A 20,320-nucleotide genomic window follows, 5' to 3' on the forward strand; every position below is an offset into this window, starting at 1 on the left:
CCAGTTTAAATCAGACTGCATTTCAACAGGAGTAATACATAACATGCTTGAAAATGCAAGACAACAAGAAAATGTCTGCTTTCTCAAAGGCTACAAAGTTTTCCATTTCATCAGCCTGCTTCGGAAAAGAAGGAAAATTTTAGCTACTAACTGTGAGTTTCTGGATCTTCCCTGCTAGAGAGGAGTGGAGGCCAACATGCTGGAAAAGAGAAGGCCTGAAGCGTATCCGTAGGTTAGATTTCTGTCGATCACAATGTTTCTGAAATGGGGGGGAGGGTAGGGGGTTTAAAAAAAAAAAAAGAAAAAAATCACATTAGTAAAACCAACACAAAGTTGCCAAGTTCTTACTGCAAGTATGTGATGTTACATGAACCAAAAAGACTCAACAAGAACTCAGACCTATTTATCCAGTTGTTCTTGCTTTCATTCCACAAATCTACCAAGACTGCTGTGCAAATATAATACTGTTCAAGGTTCTTGCACAGAACCTGTTTATTCAGTCTTTCAGCAAGGGTGCTGCTTGAGAAATGAAGGACAAAAATCCAACGTTTATTCCCCCTTTGGAACCTTCTCTATGACTACCACCCAAGCAGTGGCATTCTGCAGAGCCTCAGGGGGGTTACATGAATGAGTTTATTTTAGGACTGTTACATACAGAAACTAACTAGACTTTTGCTTTTCATCCTACTGCATCCATCTCCAAAATCTGAAACAATAACAGTTATAATGCCTCTGAGAACTGTCTCTCAAATTCTTGGTAGGAAGAAAGACTCTTTCAGGACATGCAGTAACTGTAATACACAGTACTCTAGCCTCCAGCTCACCACAACCAACTCATTCATCACCATGAAAACATGTTAGAAGCTTTATAATAAAAACAAACTTACAGCATCTTTCTCAGGGTTACACACTTTCACCCAGAGGATATGGTCCAGGAGCCAATCAATAGGTTTCTCTTTATAAAACATAAATATGAACTCTACAATAAGAGTGATATCTGGAGACTGGAACATTTTACCTGTGACGATATTAAGAATAACTGGAGTTATTTGAGATTAAAGATAACATTGTCTTTTGAAATCAGTGAGACAACAGATAAGTTTGTGCCAAGACAAGAAATGTTAGCAATGAACAACTTGAAATCTCAATGTTATTAAAAGCTCCATACCTTTCAGCTATGCAAAACTAAATAAAGCAAGTATTCAAACAAGGATTCGTATTATATCTTGGTGATATCAAAATATTCAATGTATACTACAACACAGTCTCCGTAAGAACATAAATTGTCAGTTTGCAAAAATAGAGAAACATGGATTTGTGTCTATGCCATGTGTAAGCTTTAAGCATCTGAGACAAGGAGCTGTTGCAAGTGTTATCTGCCCAGTCACACAATTTCAGCTTTTGCAGGTACAAAAAACAGAGATGGAACACCTACCACTAACTCCAGATCCTTCTGTGTAGAAAATCAAAGGGAAAGAAGGAAGCTACTGGAACATAACCAGAGACAATTAAACTTAAAAAAAAAAGACAGACACATCACACATCTGTGACCGGAGTTTTTTCTGAAATGTATAGGCCATCAACAAATTCATACCAAGGGCATTTTCAACTTGCCACACACTAAGCAGTCAGCTGCCTAGTAGAAAGTCTGCAAGTCCCTCCCACAAACAAAAACTGCAGAACTTCTTCACTAAGTACTGCCATGACTTTGGGGCCTCCAAGACAGCATACTGCTTGGTCAAGTACAGATGGACTTCTGGGTGGCACTATGCTACAGGATTCTTGGGAACCCTGCAAACTGTTAGGCTTAAAGGAGGCCTTGACAAAAGAAGGAAACTTACTGTTGATGAAGCAAGTCTATTTACTATCAACAAGAGCAACTATTTACGTGGTTGTGGAATACACTTCACTGCCAGTACAGGTGTCTGAAGAGAAAGGTGGCCAATACACTGGGCTATTTTGTTAAACCAAGTGCAGCACTTAAGAAAGGTGCCTTGTATGAAGACACTGCTATCAGAAGCAACATGTAACTGGGAGTGGAGCAGTCCAAGGCTGAAGACAGAACCACAACAAGTGCTTGTACCAGGGACTGAGTGCCAATTAAACTCCCAGAGGCAGTTCCAGATTTGAGAACAGATTCAGAAAACAACATCAGATTTGCAGATTAAGTCTGATACAATGAAGGAGGCAAAGGAGAAAGACATTATGACAGTGAATCTCTTAGGAGGACACCGGCTGAAGTGATTCAGTTCTGTCGATGGTGCTGAGATGTGGGCAGTGCTGACTTAGACAGGTATGGACTCTTGGGGCACATGTGCATCAGTGGATCAGAGTACAACAGATGCTATTCTCCAATGCAAGTCTTCTATCTGTCCACACTTGGGAGCTCCGTACAACACACTAACATGCAGCACTTCGGCATGTGAAAGGGTTTTTTTCCACTTGTAATCTATGAGGCCTTCAAAGACTTTTAAATAACAAGTTCCACAAGTGGTAGAGGTCCTAATATTTTCTCCTTCTACATTTACAAAGAACAGCTGGAGTAGACGCTAAGAACAGGTTCCTCTCTGAGGTGGCAAAAACACTTCCCATACTCATCAGAAAAGGGGATTTAGTTCTCATCTACAAGACAATAGAATTGTTTGGAAAGGCCACTAAGGAGCTGTACAGGCTAGTCTGGATGACAAATAGGGAACAATATTTTGTAGGAAGCTTAAAAACAATCAGCAATGTAAGTCTACTTGAGCAGGTGGCTGAGTGGAAATGAAGAAATGGTGCAAGTAGACTACCTTATTTAGCCATTAAGGAGGATGGTTGCATTTTTATAAACAGAAGAGAATACCTGAAGTATCACCCTGACCAGTACTACACAAAACATAAAAAGCTATTTAGCCTTAAGTGATTAGGAACATACATCTCCACTGTGAATGTACATGTGGGCTATCACTCAGAGCCAGACATTCAGTTAGCTCTCTTTCCTTTGAGGCTCACTGAAGTCTGTGATTCACAGAGAATTATTGCAAGGCAGCATAAAAAAAAAAAACCAAGGAGCTGGGAGTTCAAGTCCCTGTTGTAGCAGGGATGGAAAATTTCTCTACTGAAACAGGTGACCAAGCCTGGCACATTATACAGTATCTACAAGTAGATATAGAATGACAGATTGTTAGCTTATATATATTAGCAATAAGGATATTTTTTAAGGAAAAGCATCAAAGTTGCAGGGGCCCTGTTATGCATGCTCTGACACTGCCAGGTACCAGGCTCTTACATATGGAGATTTGCTTTGAGAATGCCAAGATCTCGAACTGCAAGATCCTTAATTTTCTCAAAGAGAGGATACATACTTAGGAGATCACCTAAAGGGCCTCATCCTTTCCAGAAAAGAAGTCTGATGTGATCTCATTGCCTTATGATTTATATGAAATTGGATAAGAACACAGGCAATGAAATAATTTGAAATTCTGAGATGAGTTTGGAGAGGTCTGAATGAGGCTACATCATGATGCAGAACCATAAATACGGAAGAAGCATCTGACAGAAGTCCCAATTACTTCATCTGTTGGAATGAAGCAGACCATTCACACAGTGGGGTGGAGAAACAAATGACTTTGTTAAATCAAAGTGTACCTTACAAAAACCTTTAATTTGGCTGTTTATAAAGCAAAAACATTGCCATCAATTGTAAGTGCTGGTTGCAATGAGGTCCTCAGATAGGCATCTCCACTTGAAAACACTCTGTAACTAAAATTTGAAGCTCCCACTAAACAAGGGACAACTCCTACTAAACTAGGGACTACTGCAAAGATTTCTTCTTTAAAAGACATAAGAAAGATGTCACCAATTTTTATTAGTATATTATTACTATTTACACACTATACTGTTGTCATATTGTCTGGAATCCTTTTCTTCTTCTACCCAAGGACAGAGCAATAGAACCACACTGTACATTTTTTTCCTTTGACTAGCTCATCTTCTGAGGAGCACAAGAATTAGTCTTCAGTTGCCATCTACGGTGAAAAGACACTCACAGACCATGTCACTTAAAACCTGAACATTAAGGTACAGGATCCTTACCTACAATTAAATAAGCAGAGAAAAAGACTGAAGGTAAGAGTAGGAATTTACTCTCTTCCCTAATTTAAGTTATCCTAATTTTTACCTAAAATAGAAATAGGATATAAACAAACAAATTGCTTACTTTCATATGGCAAACTTGTGTAGGCCCAGAGGCACCTTCCTCTAGGCCTGGACTGGCATACTACTGTCAACCATTCAGTCAACCACCCCCGACTTGGGGAATAATCTAGTTAACATGGTGATGTCATAAGATGCACCAGGAAAAACAAACAAACAAAAACAAAAAACACCTTGATACATCCAACTGCAACTACTCAGAATATGCTAGGTAAGCATCAGCTGGCTATACCTGCACTAGCATTTTCACACCCAACTGGCCTCTCTACATTACACTGCGCAGCACCATAGAAGGGTTCAACAGTGCAGGCAAAGCCTTCATACTTTAATTCATAATGATCACTGGAGCAAAGATGAACAGGCAACGTCCTGCTCCTGAGACAAGCCCTCATCTCCCTTCATCAACCAAGGACAGACATCCACACACTACTTGCTGAAACGTTGTCACCATCTTCCACACCCAGCTTGGCACATCTTTGCCCCAGATCCTTGCCCTTCAGTATAACACAGCATCCCTCATCTGTCATTTCTATCTCAGGATACCACCAGCAGAGCACATGGATCAATGTCACCCTTTTCTCCTCCTAGAACGCTCTTCCCATACCAGCTCAAAAACAGGCCTCTGCAGGAAAGCCCCTGGCAAAACAGGTCTTCAAAGCTCTGGACCCCTTACTGTCCACAGCTACTCCTTGTGATGGAAAGCAGCCCAGTACAACTCCTACGCCACAGATCTGACACCCCAGCCCCTCTGAATCCAAACCAGCCAAGCCATTGCCTAGCTTCTCCTGAGTGAGGGTAGCAGCAGCAGCCTGGCTTCCCTAGGGCATAGAACAAGAAGCAGCATTTACCAAGGTCCTGATGTCCTGTGACCCTCCCATGCAGCTGCAGGTGAGGAAAGTGCTGTGAGTCATGGAGACACTGAGATGCCATCCAAACACAAGATGCAATCCAGATTGCCCACTGGCCACCCCCAATACGCAGTCAACAATCATCAAGCCAAAGAGAGCTAAGCAAAAACTGAAGTCAACATGCATTGCCTCAAGCCTGAGACAATGTGAAAGAATTGAAGCAATGGCTCATCTTGCACCTTGTTCATGCACTTGGTACAGTGCATGAGAACAGACATAAATCAAGAAGACTGCTGAAAAAACTTCAGAGGCTTCAGATTCTGGGTGCATATAATCTACCCTTGAAAAGAAACTTCAAAATCCAATAGAAGACTCAAAGGTAAAATCTTTTCCATAAACGCCTAGAGATTTACAAAATGTGGAAGACTTTCTCCATATTATTTATCTATATTGATAAAAGTGAGAGCCAGGACTGAAAAAAAAAATATTGTGGAACATTTTCTGCTATTTATTGTGCCCTGCCAAGACTTCTATCTTATTTTCAGTCCATTTAAATGCTATCCTTAGTGAACTATTCTGGACCTCTCAGTATTTTGTTGGCAAGTACAAGACACACATAAAATGAAAAACTTTGTTTTTTACAGTTCTCTCAACTGCAAATATCTAAATCATTCATTTTCATTCTTCCACATAAGCATCATTAAATGTATTCAGTCTACGGCAACAATCATTTTATACCTGCAAGCACAAATTCTAACTATAGTTGAAGTTTTCAATGCTTTTCCTGTTAATGATATGCAAATTACTGGCATTAAAACTAGAACCTCTTTGAAGTTATTTAAATCTCAAATATTTCACTCGATCTACTCTTCCCCAAACTTCAACTATGCGGACAGCTTGAGCAAAACTGTAATCAGAACAACTTAAAATAATCAGAACAACAGGCCTTAAAACATCAGGGCACAGTAAGATTCAGAGCAACTGTATAAGACAACCAAAAGGCTGGTTTCAGACTGCTCCATTAAAAGTTTGTGACAGCTGGCATTATAGCTACAGCGCAGAGTATTGCAGATCCTCTGGAAAACACTTCAGCCCACAGGCACTTGGAAGACAAATCAGTATTGCTCATGAAAAACTAGGAGGACTTTCCTAATGTTTTGTCAGGGACCTCAGTGCAAACCAGAATCCAGAAGAGGAAAAGATGCATCTCCTTTCACAGAGCTTCTTAGGGAAACAGCATACATCTCACCCATTATTTATTAGATACTTGACAGCACTTAAGACTATGCTTTCAGTATTAAAAAAAACAAAGGAAGCAACTTCTGCTCTGTGACAGAGGTGACAGAATTCTATAATCCTGCTGTCAGCCTAAATAGCTGCATTTGCCACTTCCTTATGTAGTACTTGCATAAATTAGATTTTCAGTTCAGAAATACACTATGACAAAAACCATTTTTACCTAGCAAACTTGCAAGCTGATCAAGGTTTCCAACACCTTACAGCAAATCAGCCACTCCTCTCTTTCAGAGATTATTTCTAAATTAGTAGCAGCTAGACAATTCAGTGCTCTACTTTCTCTCTTAGACATCTACACATAGAACTCATCCCCAGTTACAAACAACTACTTTTGCTCTTCTCCATAGCTATCTACATTACCAAATTACCACAGTATCAGTCTGCACCAAGATCCATAAAGGGATAGCAGAGATGAGGCAAATGTACATTACTTGCAAAAAATTTCTATGCAATATACAGTTATAGCACTGTATAGCACTTGTGTTATAGCGCTATATAGCACTTGTGTCTCAAAGCCAGAAGTTTTAGTCACTTTCATGAATATTAATTTTTCTCTCAAAACTTAAAAGCAGGGTAAGTAGCTAAATTGGAAGGAAAAAAAAAAAATCTACTTTAATTTTCTAGGTAGAAAAGCAACATTAAGATGTGTAGCCATAGCTAAATGCATCTGAAATTCTACTGCTATAATCTAATTAAAAGGAGGCAAGTAAATATGATACAAGGAATAAAGAACAGGGATACAAGCAGCACGAGCTAACAACTAAATTTAACTATTTTCAGAGCCGACACTGAAAAAAGTATATAGACAGTATAGAAAAACAACTTTAAAATCTTTTTAAACAGTTGTGAGGGTGATTAAGCCAAATCTCAGTATTAAGAACTATCTACCTATCCCTTCTGGCTTAGACATTGAGCCCTCTATAGCAGCACTGAGAACAGAAAGGCGTGTGCCATACACAAATATACAAATAATAAGTGATCTGAAATACATCTGCATGGCGTAGACAGTGCATGTCCTAAACTGTAAGAATTTCCAAGAGAACGACACTTTATCTGTTACACATAGTATTTTCTTCCTGTTCTGAAGCTCAACTTCCAGCCTTTGCATTGGAATTGTATTGACTACATATAGGAATCTTCAGTCTTGAATTAGCTCTTCATTTTTCCTTGTGTATTTCCAGCTTAGTGCTTTTAAACATATCATGACATATCACTGCAGTAATGAAATAACCTTTTGATTTGTAAAATGCCTTCAAAACTTGTCTTTCGTTGCTTTTCTGTTAAGTCTAGTATCCCTCAATAAAAACATATTAGTGTAAGAGCAGACCTATAAAGTAATTTCAACAGCACCCTGGTAGTCAATCCACAACAGCCTGAGATGCTGCATTAGCTTCTCTCACTGTTGTTCACTGCAAATGACAGATAGATTCTAACTACACATAAGAAGGAGCACACTGTCATAACTTCTCCTTGATGGGGTAGGAAGGTAGAGATAGAACAGGCTTTCCAACCAAGACAAACTGATGCCTGCTGATTCTTGGAAACTTTGGCACAAACACCAATGAAGTTGTATTAGGTGAAGTTAGTTTTCATGATTTTTTTTATTTTACTTCAGTCAGTTATGTTTTAATGACATTTTTGTTTAAACAGCAGCTAAATTGCTGTTCAACTGTTAGTATTTTTATAAATTAACTAACTTTTGGTCACAAAAATGCCCTCTTTTACAACACTTTTGAGTTTGCCTCAGTCATACAAAAGTATTTGAAGCAACTGGAAAAAACCCAACCCACGAGTTAAACCAGAGTTCCTAAAAAGGCCAGTGAATTTCTATGTCTTGGTCTATTTCTAGTACAAAGAAGATAGCTTTGAAGTCAGATCACTATTAATTTACAGTCTGAGGATAAATGTGTTCTTTCAAACTACTAAAGTGAACATTTTCTTACCAATGAAACCCAGCTGAGAAAATTCTAGAATCATCCAATCTTCAGAAGCGAGCTGAAGTGCAAAATTTTTTATTGTGCTGAAATAATTCTGCTTGACAACGATGTCATCTTCAAGCTAGAGGAAGGTAGCAGTGGTATCAACATAAATAAAAAAAAAAAAGCACCAGCAAAGCAATAGGAAAAAGGACAGCTAAAAAATACTGATTTATAATATATTGCTAACATATAAGCCATATATTTCTAATCCAAGTGCTGCTATAAACCTAGATGCTATAGCCAAGAATAACTATTGTAGGGATCACAGTCTGTCTATTTGTGGAGAACGAATCCAGAATCTTTCTATGGTAAGAATCCCCAAATGTATCTCAACTTATTACTGCAGAACATTGCTTTTCTAGCTTATCTCTTCAGAGGAAAATCATTCATGAAATAATGTTAGACTAAGTGACATCATCAGTAGTAGAACAAGTAGAATATCTGTATTATTTGTACACAAACGTGACTCTGTTTACTCACACACCTAACAGCACTGAAAGAATTTCTCCTCTGAGACAAGAAGCTAAGAGACACATTGTCTGCAGAGGTAGGATTCATTTCACCTGGCTTTTGCTGTCCAACACAAGAACAGGCACATAGTCCAAACTAATCATCTAGTCCAGGCAGCAGAGCTACCAAGATGGGGTGCTACAAAGCCTTTAATTCACGGTAAGTGCAGGCCACTGCTTTAAGGATCCTGCTTGTCCTGTCCTTCCTCCCAGTGCATACATGCTCTCCCCCTTGTGCTGGCACTAATACTTGTGCAACTGCCTAGTTTCAAGAAGACTGTCTTATATCACTGGCTGTGTGGCTTCCAGGAGAGCTGAGTCTCCAACAGCTCTGAGAGCAGTCAGCATAGCTTTTTAAAAACTAGATGAGGTGAGTGGGGCTTTATACCCAAAGGACACAAAATCTAAATAAAGATCATAAGCACAGTTACTCACTAAATCTGCAATACCTGTAAGGTTAAGGCTTCTACTTCAAAGCAGCAAGACCTAATAGGAACAATTCCAAGCTAAATTAAATTCAAGAAGAATTGCTTAACTCTGTTCTTGAAAACCTCTTTAAAAAAAGAAAAAAGAAAACAAGTCTACCAACACATTGAAAACATACCAGTACACAATAGTCATACAAAAGTGACCCTGCACTTGCCTTCAAAAGAAAGTAAAAATGGATTTTAGCTCAAACTCCACTTAAAACTGTGCTGGTGTTTTTTGCCTACGTGACTCAACAGTAACTCATTTGGTGGACAAGGAAAAAGCAGTAATTAAGCTGTCTGAATTCCTTCACTTTTTTTACTAAGCATCTTAAGATCAAGTAAGTCACATAGGACAAATTACTTTCTCCTTCAGAGACAGTGTCCTCCACAGATTACTTCCTCATATACCATAACTTCCATACTCAATGCCCTCCTTCAACTATGGAATCAAGTTATCTCTGTTCTATGTAGGTCCTTCTGATGTGCCCAACAGCATAATTTCTGAAGACTCATTTGAAAACTTGTCTCAAAACAAAGAAGAGAAATTTACCTGAATGTAATAAACCCCCTTTTTCTGGGCATACATCATAAGAAAACAATAATCCAAGTTTTGTTTTGTTCTCCATCTGAAATCAAATTAAAAGTTTCAGGATTATGGAAAAAAGTTATTTCAATACACACTGGCAATGCAAAGTAAATCTCACTATGAAGAATGACGCATATTAGTGAAATGTTAGGACAGCTGCTTCTGGCATTGTTCCCTCAGGAAATCCTCTGTCTGAAAAAAAGGAACAAAGCTTTCACCTTATGCTTTAATACAGACATAAAACTGGTTTAACTTGAATCTGATTTTGTGAAAACTACCTGACATTTCACTAAAAACACATGTACATTTTAAATGGTAATTCGCAGGAATTACTGGGTTTTACACTATTTCAGGAAAAAAAAAAACAGTAAACAAAAAAGTCTACATACGGGGGAAAAAAGTATATCAAGTCTCAGTTCTCCCAAAATTTAACACTAAATGAATTCAACCAAGCATAGCATTAGGCTCTGATCGTGCACAGAACAGCATGCAGATAGGAATGAGGTTGATTCACAGAGCACTTTTAGCATCCCCACACTTGCAAGAATTACAGTAAGAAAACATTTCAAGAATTCACATCCCACTAGGCATTTCATAAACAACAAAAGTGTGGGTGTGGGAGGAGATGGGAAAAGATGTGGGGGAAATAAACTAACCTCACTCTCTCTTTTGAGTCTCCAAATGTCTCTTTCAAGTTTGTCAAGTCAGGATAGTAAGTTGCAGGAGGGGCTATTACTTCCACCAAGCCAGAACTGATCTCTGTAGAAAACCTGTCAATAGAAATATCCTAAAGTCACATGAGAGACTCTGAGTTCTGTAAGACTTCCTGCTTGCTTTCTGTTGGTACAGTTATTATGTCTGGTTACAACAATGACATATTCAAACAAGATATAAAGTAATAGTAGTATATAAAAAAGCATTGTTTTCCTTAGCATCTTCTTCAGAGCAGGACAGCCTCTTGCCCAATAATCAGAATTCTAATAAGATTCTAAACACTTCTTTTACCTTCCTTTTTTTCAAAACCTAGTGATTTTTTTCTATAGTTCTCTTTGAACATACAGAATACAAGGCCTTAATGCAGATGTCACAAATTGCCATTCATGTTAGAACAATCCTGTTTATGTTGCATCAAATAATTTAATCCCATTTATTGTTTTACAATTTAACTGACTTAATCACTGCCCCTTAATTTGTCATCTATTACTTTACCTTCAAAAGTCCAAACCCCCAGGAAACAAAAATGCATGATCTCCTATTTCCAGAATACTTTTTATTACTTATCACAACCTGATTTCAGAAAAAGCAAAAAGCAAACCCACCAATAAGGTAAGAAATCCCCCATTAAAACTACAACTTACTCTTTTTCCAGGCTTGCAACAACACTGTTAACATAATCAAGATCAGTCTGGAAAAAAACAAACACAAAAACCAAATAGAATACTTAGCAGTTTTGGAGCCACATTTTAAAAGAACCTAGTAAAATAAACATTGGAGGAAGCTGTCCTTGAAAATCAATTTCAGTGTGTAAAATATTTGAGTAATATAGGAACACATCAGACATGTAACTATGTTTTATGTCTAATGAGAGAAGAAACACTTTTTTTTGTAAACAGAGGGGAATAATAGTTGCCTCATATCTGCACTTAACAGACAGTTCTAATCCAACTGTTGGTGTTTCCTTGCAACCTCTCATGCTCTTAATGACAAAATGATCACTGAGCATTTGTGTAGGAAAAACTTCATATTATTGTTATATAATATATATGAAAATATTACCACAGAAAGCTTTCTGGAAAACAGGTCATTGAACACACACTCTTCTTTCAAAAACACATCTCCTAAACTTTGCATTTAAAGCGTGGATGCCCCAAGCACAGACAGCAATGAACATGCTGCTTTCCTGACTAGGGTTGCTTTTTTGCATCAAAGACTAAACTTGAGGGACTATCAATCCTATCAATCACACAGTTGTTAAAGATACACAAATTCTAAAATTACTTGTTGGTTAAAATACAAATTGTGACCTTCTGGAAAAGTCTAGATCATCTAACTTGCCAGAACTGGCCAATTAGTCAACCTATTCACTTGGTCATACACATGCATGTCAGGAAAACTGAGTTGTGAACTCAATGTGAATGAAAACCCTAACTTGTTATACTTGCTAATCTAATAATTTGATATACTATTCATCAGTTTTCAAAAGAAAATTTATAGTCTATAAATCAGCCCGGATTCTGGTGGCTCATGAGTACTCTAGAGAAATAGCTGCCTTTGAAATGCTGGAAACAAAAGAACAGTTCATTTTTTTTTTTTTGATGAATTTGTAACGCAGGTTATCATTAAAGGATTATACACACAGAGAATAAATCCCTCCCAAGCATTTCTATAGAACCACTAATCTTGTTTGATAAAGGTGCTTAACCTTTGATCTTAAAAATTACCATTCCTATTTTTAAAGATTTATTTTTATAAAATCCAACATAATGCCAGTGACGTACATTTTCTCAAAAAGGACAACAGTGGGTTTCTTCCAAAAGTGGGTTCTAAACACTACTAGAAAATGTGAGTAGAAAGCATTTGTCATATTTTTCATACATATTTTCTTCATAAGTGCTATGCCTAATGCTGGACAGAAGTTCTAAATAAGCAGATAAGGTGTTCACAATTTAAAATTCATCCTGCAGTGAGTTCCACACAAGGAGACTCACAAGTCCATATGGACCTTGATATATCACTAAGTCTTTAAATACACATATGGATTGTTCACACACAATTTATTATTGGAATGGAGTTTAAGACATAACTTTCTGCTGTGTATGACAGTTGCAAAGTGACCTAGTGACTAACTAAAAATAGTTTAGTATATCCGTCTTTAACCGAAACGTTTCTCTTTTTTTTTAAAACCTTTTAAATATTAAATACAGAAATGTAGTCAGTGTACGAAAAAAACAATTTAAATTTCCAGTTGGCAGGCCAAACTTCGATTACCCAGTCTAGCGTTAGTAACTCAAATACTTGTTAAGGAGTCCATACTGTAATTGCACAGAAAAATGCAAGATTTCATATATATATATATAAAAGATATACATACATACACACAGAGAGCAGAAACACAGCTAGTTTCTAATCAGTATTCCAGAGATTAAAATAAATGCCAAACTACATCTCAGTTGGAAGCTTGTATTTGGTAACAAGCCTGTGCCTTAGTGCAAGTCTCCTCAGAGCAAACATATTTTGACCAATTTTGCAGATATGCCACAAAGCCTTGCTAGTGCTTATAAAACCTTACACACTTATACAGAACACACCACAATCAGAAAATAAGTCTGGAATAAGAGGTTTTTGCCCTACTTCCACTTATTTGTTTGTGTCCTTCATGCAAAAGTTTGGCAGTTTCCAGTCGGAGCTGCAATCACAATAGCTTCACATTAAATATATGTAGCCTCTAGTCTTCCAACTTCATATTGTAATCTGGGCTGCTGCCACACAAAGTCAAGATGGTCTGGTCTAGCTGCGCTGAACATGAGATACAGCAAATACCACTGCTAGTTTAGTAGGTAACCTTCCTTCTCAATCAACAACCACTGCATCAGCATAGTGCAAAAGGATATGCCACTTTTAGAATGAAAAACAACACTGAGATTAAAGGAGTTGATGCCATTTTTCACATGATCAAATGCATTAAAAACTTGATATCCTGCTATTATTTCTAAAAAAGCAGTTGTATGCATATCTACCAGCAGTGTCTGAGATTCAGAACCAGGATTCCAACACCAAACTCTTCTCCTCTGGATAGCAGCTTGACTGTCATCTTTCCCCATCAAAACTTCCAGAGGCAACCAACTCTTCTCGTTACCCAGCCTAACACTAGGTGGGATCTTTGCCAACACCCTTCAGCTATGGACATGTCCCAGGAAGGTGGCACTTATAAGTTATTTCACAATACCTCATGAAGTAAGTACAAGAATATGCAATAAATTTGATCAAGCTGTGACTATACCCAAGGGAAGAGTTAACTATACAGAAGACTTTGCAGGATAGCAATAGAAGGAAAACTAGAATAGCCAGATAATTGCACTAACCTAAGGATCTTCCAAGCAGTATCAATAAATTCAAGCTAGTAACTGAAAAGCAACAGGAAAAAAAAAAATCTATTATTAACCAAAATCTATTCTCCATTTTTGAGCAAGAAAGCATTTACTGCCGTGACAAAATAAGACCTAAGGTCCTCTTTATCAACCCGCAGGACACAAGACTGCTGAAAATTATTATGAACTGTATATAACGTGAAAGAGTAATATCCTTGTCTTCTCCAAGAACCTTAAACAGGACAAGACAAATCCAGATTAATCATGAAGAAGTCACCCATGAAAGACGAAGTCTAACTGTTCTTTAGTGAAGATCCTCTGGTTGATACTAGGTTGACTTTGGAGCAGCTATGATGAACTTAAATTCTGTTTCATGGTATCCGTGCTCCTTGCAACTATTGAAAGAAAATGTCACTGGTGATCCCAACCAAAGCAGCGCAACCTGTAAGACTACAGCTATGAATGTTCTGGTCTACCAAATTAGAAGGCAATAACAAAGTTGGAATTTTTCCTTAGTAAAACTCTTAAGGCTGAAGATTAAATAATCCCTAGGAGTTTGGGACCCAAGAAAAAGAAGAAAAAATGAACATTTTATGAGCTAATCCCTTTAAAGTGATTAAATGCAAAATTGTGAAAGGCCACAACTGAAGAGTTAACAGCGTCAGCCACAAAGATGCATCTTATCAGTGAATGACATGAAGCCTTACAAACAAGTTTGTCCTGTTAGGTGGATCTCCAGAACTAATGAATGGCATAAGTAGGGTTGGTTATTTTAATATCAGCAGTTCAAATCTATCCGCCTGTTCTTTCTTCCTAGTCATACGAAACTACTGATATCCAAGAGAAAGCAAGAACACTTGGAGTGAGACATCCTCCTTTTTTCATTCACACCAGATCAGAGCGAAGATTGATCCAGGTCAGCATCTTGCTTCCAGCACTGGCAGCCACGAACAGATACATAGCAAAGAATAAGAACAGGACAAGCATACACAATACTCCCTCCTGCTACCGTTCACACTCCAACTACCTTCAATTCAGGTTACTTCCTGAGACAGATGTGATTTTGTGTACTTAATATTCCTCAGTAGACTCCTCTTCAAGGTACCTTGCCAATATCCCCTTAAGCCTATCTAAACTTTCAGCAAGAAAAGATTTTAGCTTAATGAGATCTATGGAGTTTCATATGTCTGTGAACATCGCAACATCTAAGGTTTAACTCCTTGCATCAGCAGTTTTGATGAGACACACATATAAAGTGCTTTGATGAATCTCTCTAAAAGAAAATTCAGAGTCTGCTGAGGAACAAACTAAAGTTTCAGACTGTCAGTGAAATAAGTTTTTAAATTTCCTCAGTTTTTGTAAGATGATGCCCTACAATTTTCTAAAGTACCTTCTCTAGTTTAGGTGAGGCTGCATTTCAAATTTGCAGTTATTCTAAGGTTTGTCTGAATAAACACTGTTATTCATAATGAACAAAGAACCAGAGAAGCAATGAACTTTCCAATCTTTTTTATTGCTTTTTATGAGTGAGCATGTGCATAGCAAAGTAGTAAAATATATTAGCTAGCAGACAAAACAAGAGATTATAAAGTTTTGATTAACAGCTAGTCAACTGTCACACCAAACCAAGGTTTCTAGTTTTAAGAATCAACCCTTTCATACTGTTAAATCCTACCTACTTCATACCTTCAAGAATGACAGAAGGTGGTCTGTTTCTCAGAATGTAAGGAAAACCATGGCATTTTAGACCAAAGATCTATTTACTGTCTTAGCCAGTAGCTGATGCATAGAAAAAAAAATGATGCAATCATAGAATATATCAAGTTGGAAAGGACCCATAAGGATCATCGAGTTCAATTCCCGGTTCCTAGCAAGAGGAGCATATGACTAAGAGCATCATCCAGATGCTTCTTGAACTCTGACAGGCTGGGTGCCCTGACCACTTCCCTGGGGAGCCTGTTCCAGTGACTGACCACCCTCTCAGTGAAGACCCTTTTCCTAATGTCCAACCTAAACTTCCCCTGACACAGCTTCATTCCATTTCCTTGTGTCCTATCACTGGTCACCAGAGAGAGGAGATCAGCACCTCCCCTTCTGCTGCCCCTCTTGGAGAAGTTGTGGACGGTGACGAGGTCTCCCTTCAGCCTTTTCTTCTTCAAGTTTAACAAACCAAGTGACCTCATCCGCTTCTCCTAAGTCTTGCCCTGGAGGCCTTTCATCATCTTGGTCACCCTCCTCTGGACACACTCTAACAGTTTGACATCCTCCTTCTGTTGAGGCACCCAAAACTGCACCCAATACTCAAGTGGGGCTGCTCCAGTGCAGCATAGAGCGCAATAAACAGGGTATGTACAGAATGAACCTTCCTTCCCTTTGTATATCTCCCAGTTCTTGGTAATCAAGAGTTTATAATTCCTAGGCCTGACGGATATCCATATTATTAGATTCAATAGCTCCTCCTAGATCTGGTCTTCGTGAATTTCCCTGACTCATTTCAGAACCCATTCACTCACTCCTATTTCACAATATCCAGTAGCAACAAGCTCCACAATTTAGCTACATACCAAAAATACTGTCTTTGTTCTAGATTTTGCCTCTTAATTTCACTTAACAGCACCTGTATTGCACCTGTACCACCATCTCAAACTGAGAATTGGTTCTAATACACATATGTGAAATCTAAACAAGCAAAACAGTGAGTCCAAACAGGGCTGGAGCCAGACTGACACACAGGCAGAGCAAGCACACAAACACTTTGTATCAGACCATACAAGGCATGGTCTTGTACTTCAGCAGTACCAACAAAACACAGTATTGCTAGAAGAAACAAAAACAGCCTTAAAGTTCAGACATCTACATTCCATTGCAAAGCATGAGATTCCTGTTCCCGCTTTTATTTCCTGTCTCACAGTTCCTGCAACAACTTACCTAATGGTACAGGATACATTACAAATTAAGTTTTCCTTAGTTTACCACTAACCACTACTTTTACTCCAATTCCCATGACCTGTCCAGAAGTGCTAAACACTGGACTTTGGCAGTATAAAATGCTACAGAATGGCAGCTGCTATGAAAAATTAAACTGTATGTGTCAACACTGGCACCTAACTAGTGAGAAACTTCATTTTCACATGAGGCTCTTCCACACAAACAAAAAAAAAAAAAAAAAGAACACAAAAAAGCAAGTAAAACATAATGGAATGCCATGATACAGTGCACAAGCAATGTAATTGTAGCATTTTCTTGTTCTGGAAGTTTGACTTGCAACCTTAGGTTTTTTAAAGCTATACTTTTCAAGATGCATATTGAAATGCTATGCAAAATGTGCAAGTTTTCAGCAGTTGACTCAGCTTTGAGCAGGGAGGTAGGACTAGATCATCTTCTAGAGGTCCCTTCTAACCTCAGTGATTCTCCGAATCTCAGATCCTGCCTTAACAGACCTCTGTTTGGATTAAATTTCAGTTTCGGTTGTGAAAATGAGTCAGTTTTAAGAAGAGAAGTGCAAATCGAAGCAAAAGTGGCATTAAAACTCCAAAGATTTTTTTTTCCACAAGCCACTAGGAAAGGAAATTAAGATGCAGAATATCAAATACTACAAATTCAAGAAGAGAAGCTACAGTGGGGGAAATTCAGACATTAACTGTACAGTACATTCTAAACAATGTGGTTTATCTAGGCTGTTAGATTATGCAGATCTTAATTCTTAAATGAAATCTACTAGAAGACGGTCTTAACTTATTCAAGAACATCTTCCAAAAAAAGAAAAAAATACCTGGGAAACAACATGCTAATCTGCAAAGCGAGGTCATTTCATTGTTTACTAGTTTCTACAATTTTATTTGATCTTTCATCATCCCTATACAATAAGGGTAGAATAATTTTACAGTGTATTTTAAATAATAACAAACAACACAGAATTGAACAGTTTCCAGAAAAGGGAAAGCAAATGTGTATTTACCCTGAAATGGTGAAAGTACATATTAAAATTCACATAAGAAAAAGCAGCCACTATAGTGGCATTTGGACCTATTTTCAGGTATTTATGCAGTGAAGAAAAAACTGTAAGGAATAAAAGTGCAGCATGGTTTCCAGTGGTTGCAATAGTGTATGGATATAAATAAAGCCTATGGAAAAAGGTACTATCTATTAGAGTTCAACAAATGCAGCTGAAAAAAATTATTTTCAGAAATACAGTGTCTGCTTTCAGATCTGAAGCAGCAAGTTTAATACAGGGAACATGAGAACAAGATGCAAAGCAAAAAACAAGAATGCAGAACACTGTCATAACATAGCCCTCTAATGTTATGTAAGCAAAATTAGCTCATGTAGAACACAGAGGCTACAAGACTTCATCCCTCCCTTACTGAAAGTCCCCACTCTACCACACAGGTAAGAAATATCTTTCTCCAGTCATTTCTGTGATTAACCCAATTCAGTTCAGGACAGGGTTTCACAATGCAAAGCCTTTGGCAGCAATAGCAGGAATACAAGTATTTTCTTGTATCGCTCCACTCTCGTTTCTCCCTACCCTTGTGCTCTGCATGTCAGCTCCTCGATTGTGAGGGCATACATCCATATGGATTTTGCTGTGAACCACAACACCACATCAGAGAACAATTTTAGCCAGCCAGAACCAAAAAAAAAAAAAAATCATCATGGGACAATTCAAACCAGGACATTCAGATGCAAGTTATGTTACTGTTATACAGCCTTCTACTAGTTTTGTGCATATTAAAGATGAAGCCTGGTTTGTAAAGTCTGAAAGACAGCAGCATATGTGGCCTGGCAACCCTAAGGGAAACTTCTTGTCTCTGGGTGAGCCTTTAAATTGTTGAAAAGGTCTAGATGGTTTGTTTTCCAGAAGATGATAGGTAGTTGCTGCGTACAGTCAAAAGCACTCTTCTACGATAATAGAATTATCTTCTACACTCTTCTACGATAATAGAATTATCTCCTTTATTTGGAGGACAGAAGGAATTTGTCATCATTGTCTTTAGGTCAAGGCAGACCATAGTAGCAAAATTTGACAGCGTTGTCTAAAACTCAAAGTGTCAATTCAGTCAGTCATCCAGGTACGAAGTCACCTGCTACAATGCTTCTGAAGTATTATTACTGTTACTTTCTATCTCACAAATACATTAGACATTACCCAAGAGATCAGACACAACTCTGTCTATCAACAGTGATGTTCCCTTACCAGGAACATCAGATAGTTACACTGTGGCCAAGGTGCATCTCAGGAGGTATCTTATAGTTAGAGAAGCATTTCATTCAAGTCTAGGCCTTGAGAAAAGAAAACAATCCTGAATTTTATCTTTGTGCTGAGATACTAAATTTGTCTCAGGTACATGGAAGTTTTCAAATCTTCTCAAGGATGTTTTCTTAGATCTAAAAGATTTTTATCACTGGTTTAATCTTGTATAAAAACTTTGCTAGTCACTGCCAGGAAAAGAGGAGTGTAAAATCCTATGATAGTGCCCAGTATCAGTAGTCTTGATACCCTTTGGGTACCAAAGCTTAGGTGCCAAAGAAGCAGGGATTGCAACAGCAGCTTAAATATCCCAACTTCTCAATGACAGACCAAGCCACCCTTCCAGATGTCAGCAGTATACCTAGAAGGTGTATTCATTCTGATCAGTTTTGATTGAGATTTCCAAAACAAGGCCTTTAAAATTATCTGGTGAGGATAATGTATCATTTGGCAAAATAGTCTTGTCTAGCTTTGAGTTTTTAAATACATATATTACATACATACATATGTATGTATATGCTAAGATCTACTACTAGTCTTTCTCCAACTCAAGATGTGCACTCAAATCTTTTGAAGACTAAGAATACACTCTCCAGGACACCTCCAGGAAGGGGCAACTCTCAAGTTTTCAACAATTGGCAGAAAGCATGGAACACCTCTGTAGCCAGGATGATACACCCAGGTTGAGAGCAAGAGAGACAAAATGTACTGATCAGAGAGATCTGTAATTCAGGCCCAGATCAAGAAGAGTGAAAATACAGGCTTGTTTATTCTGCTGGAGAAGTTTTGCTTATTGCACTCCAATGTTAATACATCCAAAACAGGTTCAGCAAGGTTTGACCCAGTATGTGCACTCAGTGCTTAATTTGCTGAAGCTCTGTTCATACCAGCGCACAGGATGGTACTTCGCTGGGTGCTTGTGTCACACTGACCCAACCCATACAGAAACTTTTCCAAATAAATAATAAACAAAAAAAGATTCTCAACAAAAGGAGCAAACACTACTGAAGATCAGTATCTTTTAATTTAGCAGTCACTGTTCACATAAAGAGATGACACAGTGACAGTAAAAGATAATAAAGATATCGAAGTTTTTCTA

At 37.9% G+C, this 20,320-nt stretch overlaps 1 protein-coding gene across 3 annotated transcripts in view; it reads right to left on the bottom strand.

Moving 5' to 3' along the window:
* Positions 1 to 20,320, bottom strand: part of MGAT4A (alpha-1,3-mannosyl-glycoprotein 4-beta-N-acetylglucosaminyltransferase A) — an 83,306-nt gene that overhangs the window by 22,132 nt on the left and 40,854 nt on the right. For all 3 annotated transcript variants that reach the window (XM_074815053.1, XM_074815055.1, XM_074815054.1), the window contains exons 6-11: positions 11,241 to 11,287; positions 10,539 to 10,652; positions 9,847 to 9,922; positions 8,282 to 8,396; positions 888 to 1,018; positions 152 to 259 (exon numbers count right to left, since the gene is read on the bottom strand). In XM_074815053.1, the coding sequence (XP_074671154.1) occupies positions 152 to 259; positions 888 to 1,018; positions 8,282 to 8,396; positions 9,847 to 9,922; positions 10,539 to 10,652; positions 11,241 to 11,287 (591 nt within the window). The remainder of the gene's footprint in view (positions 1 to 151; positions 260 to 887; positions 1,019 to 8,281; positions 8,397 to 9,846; positions 9,923 to 10,538; positions 10,653 to 11,240; positions 11,288 to 20,320) is intronic.

Source organism: Strix aluco, chromosome 2 (assembly GCF_031877795.1).
Source record: "Strix aluco isolate bStrAlu1 chromosome 2, bStrAlu1.hap1, whole genome shotgun sequence".
NCBI classification, from domain to species: Eukaryota; Metazoa; Chordata; class Aves; order Strigiformes; family Strigidae; genus Strix; species Strix aluco.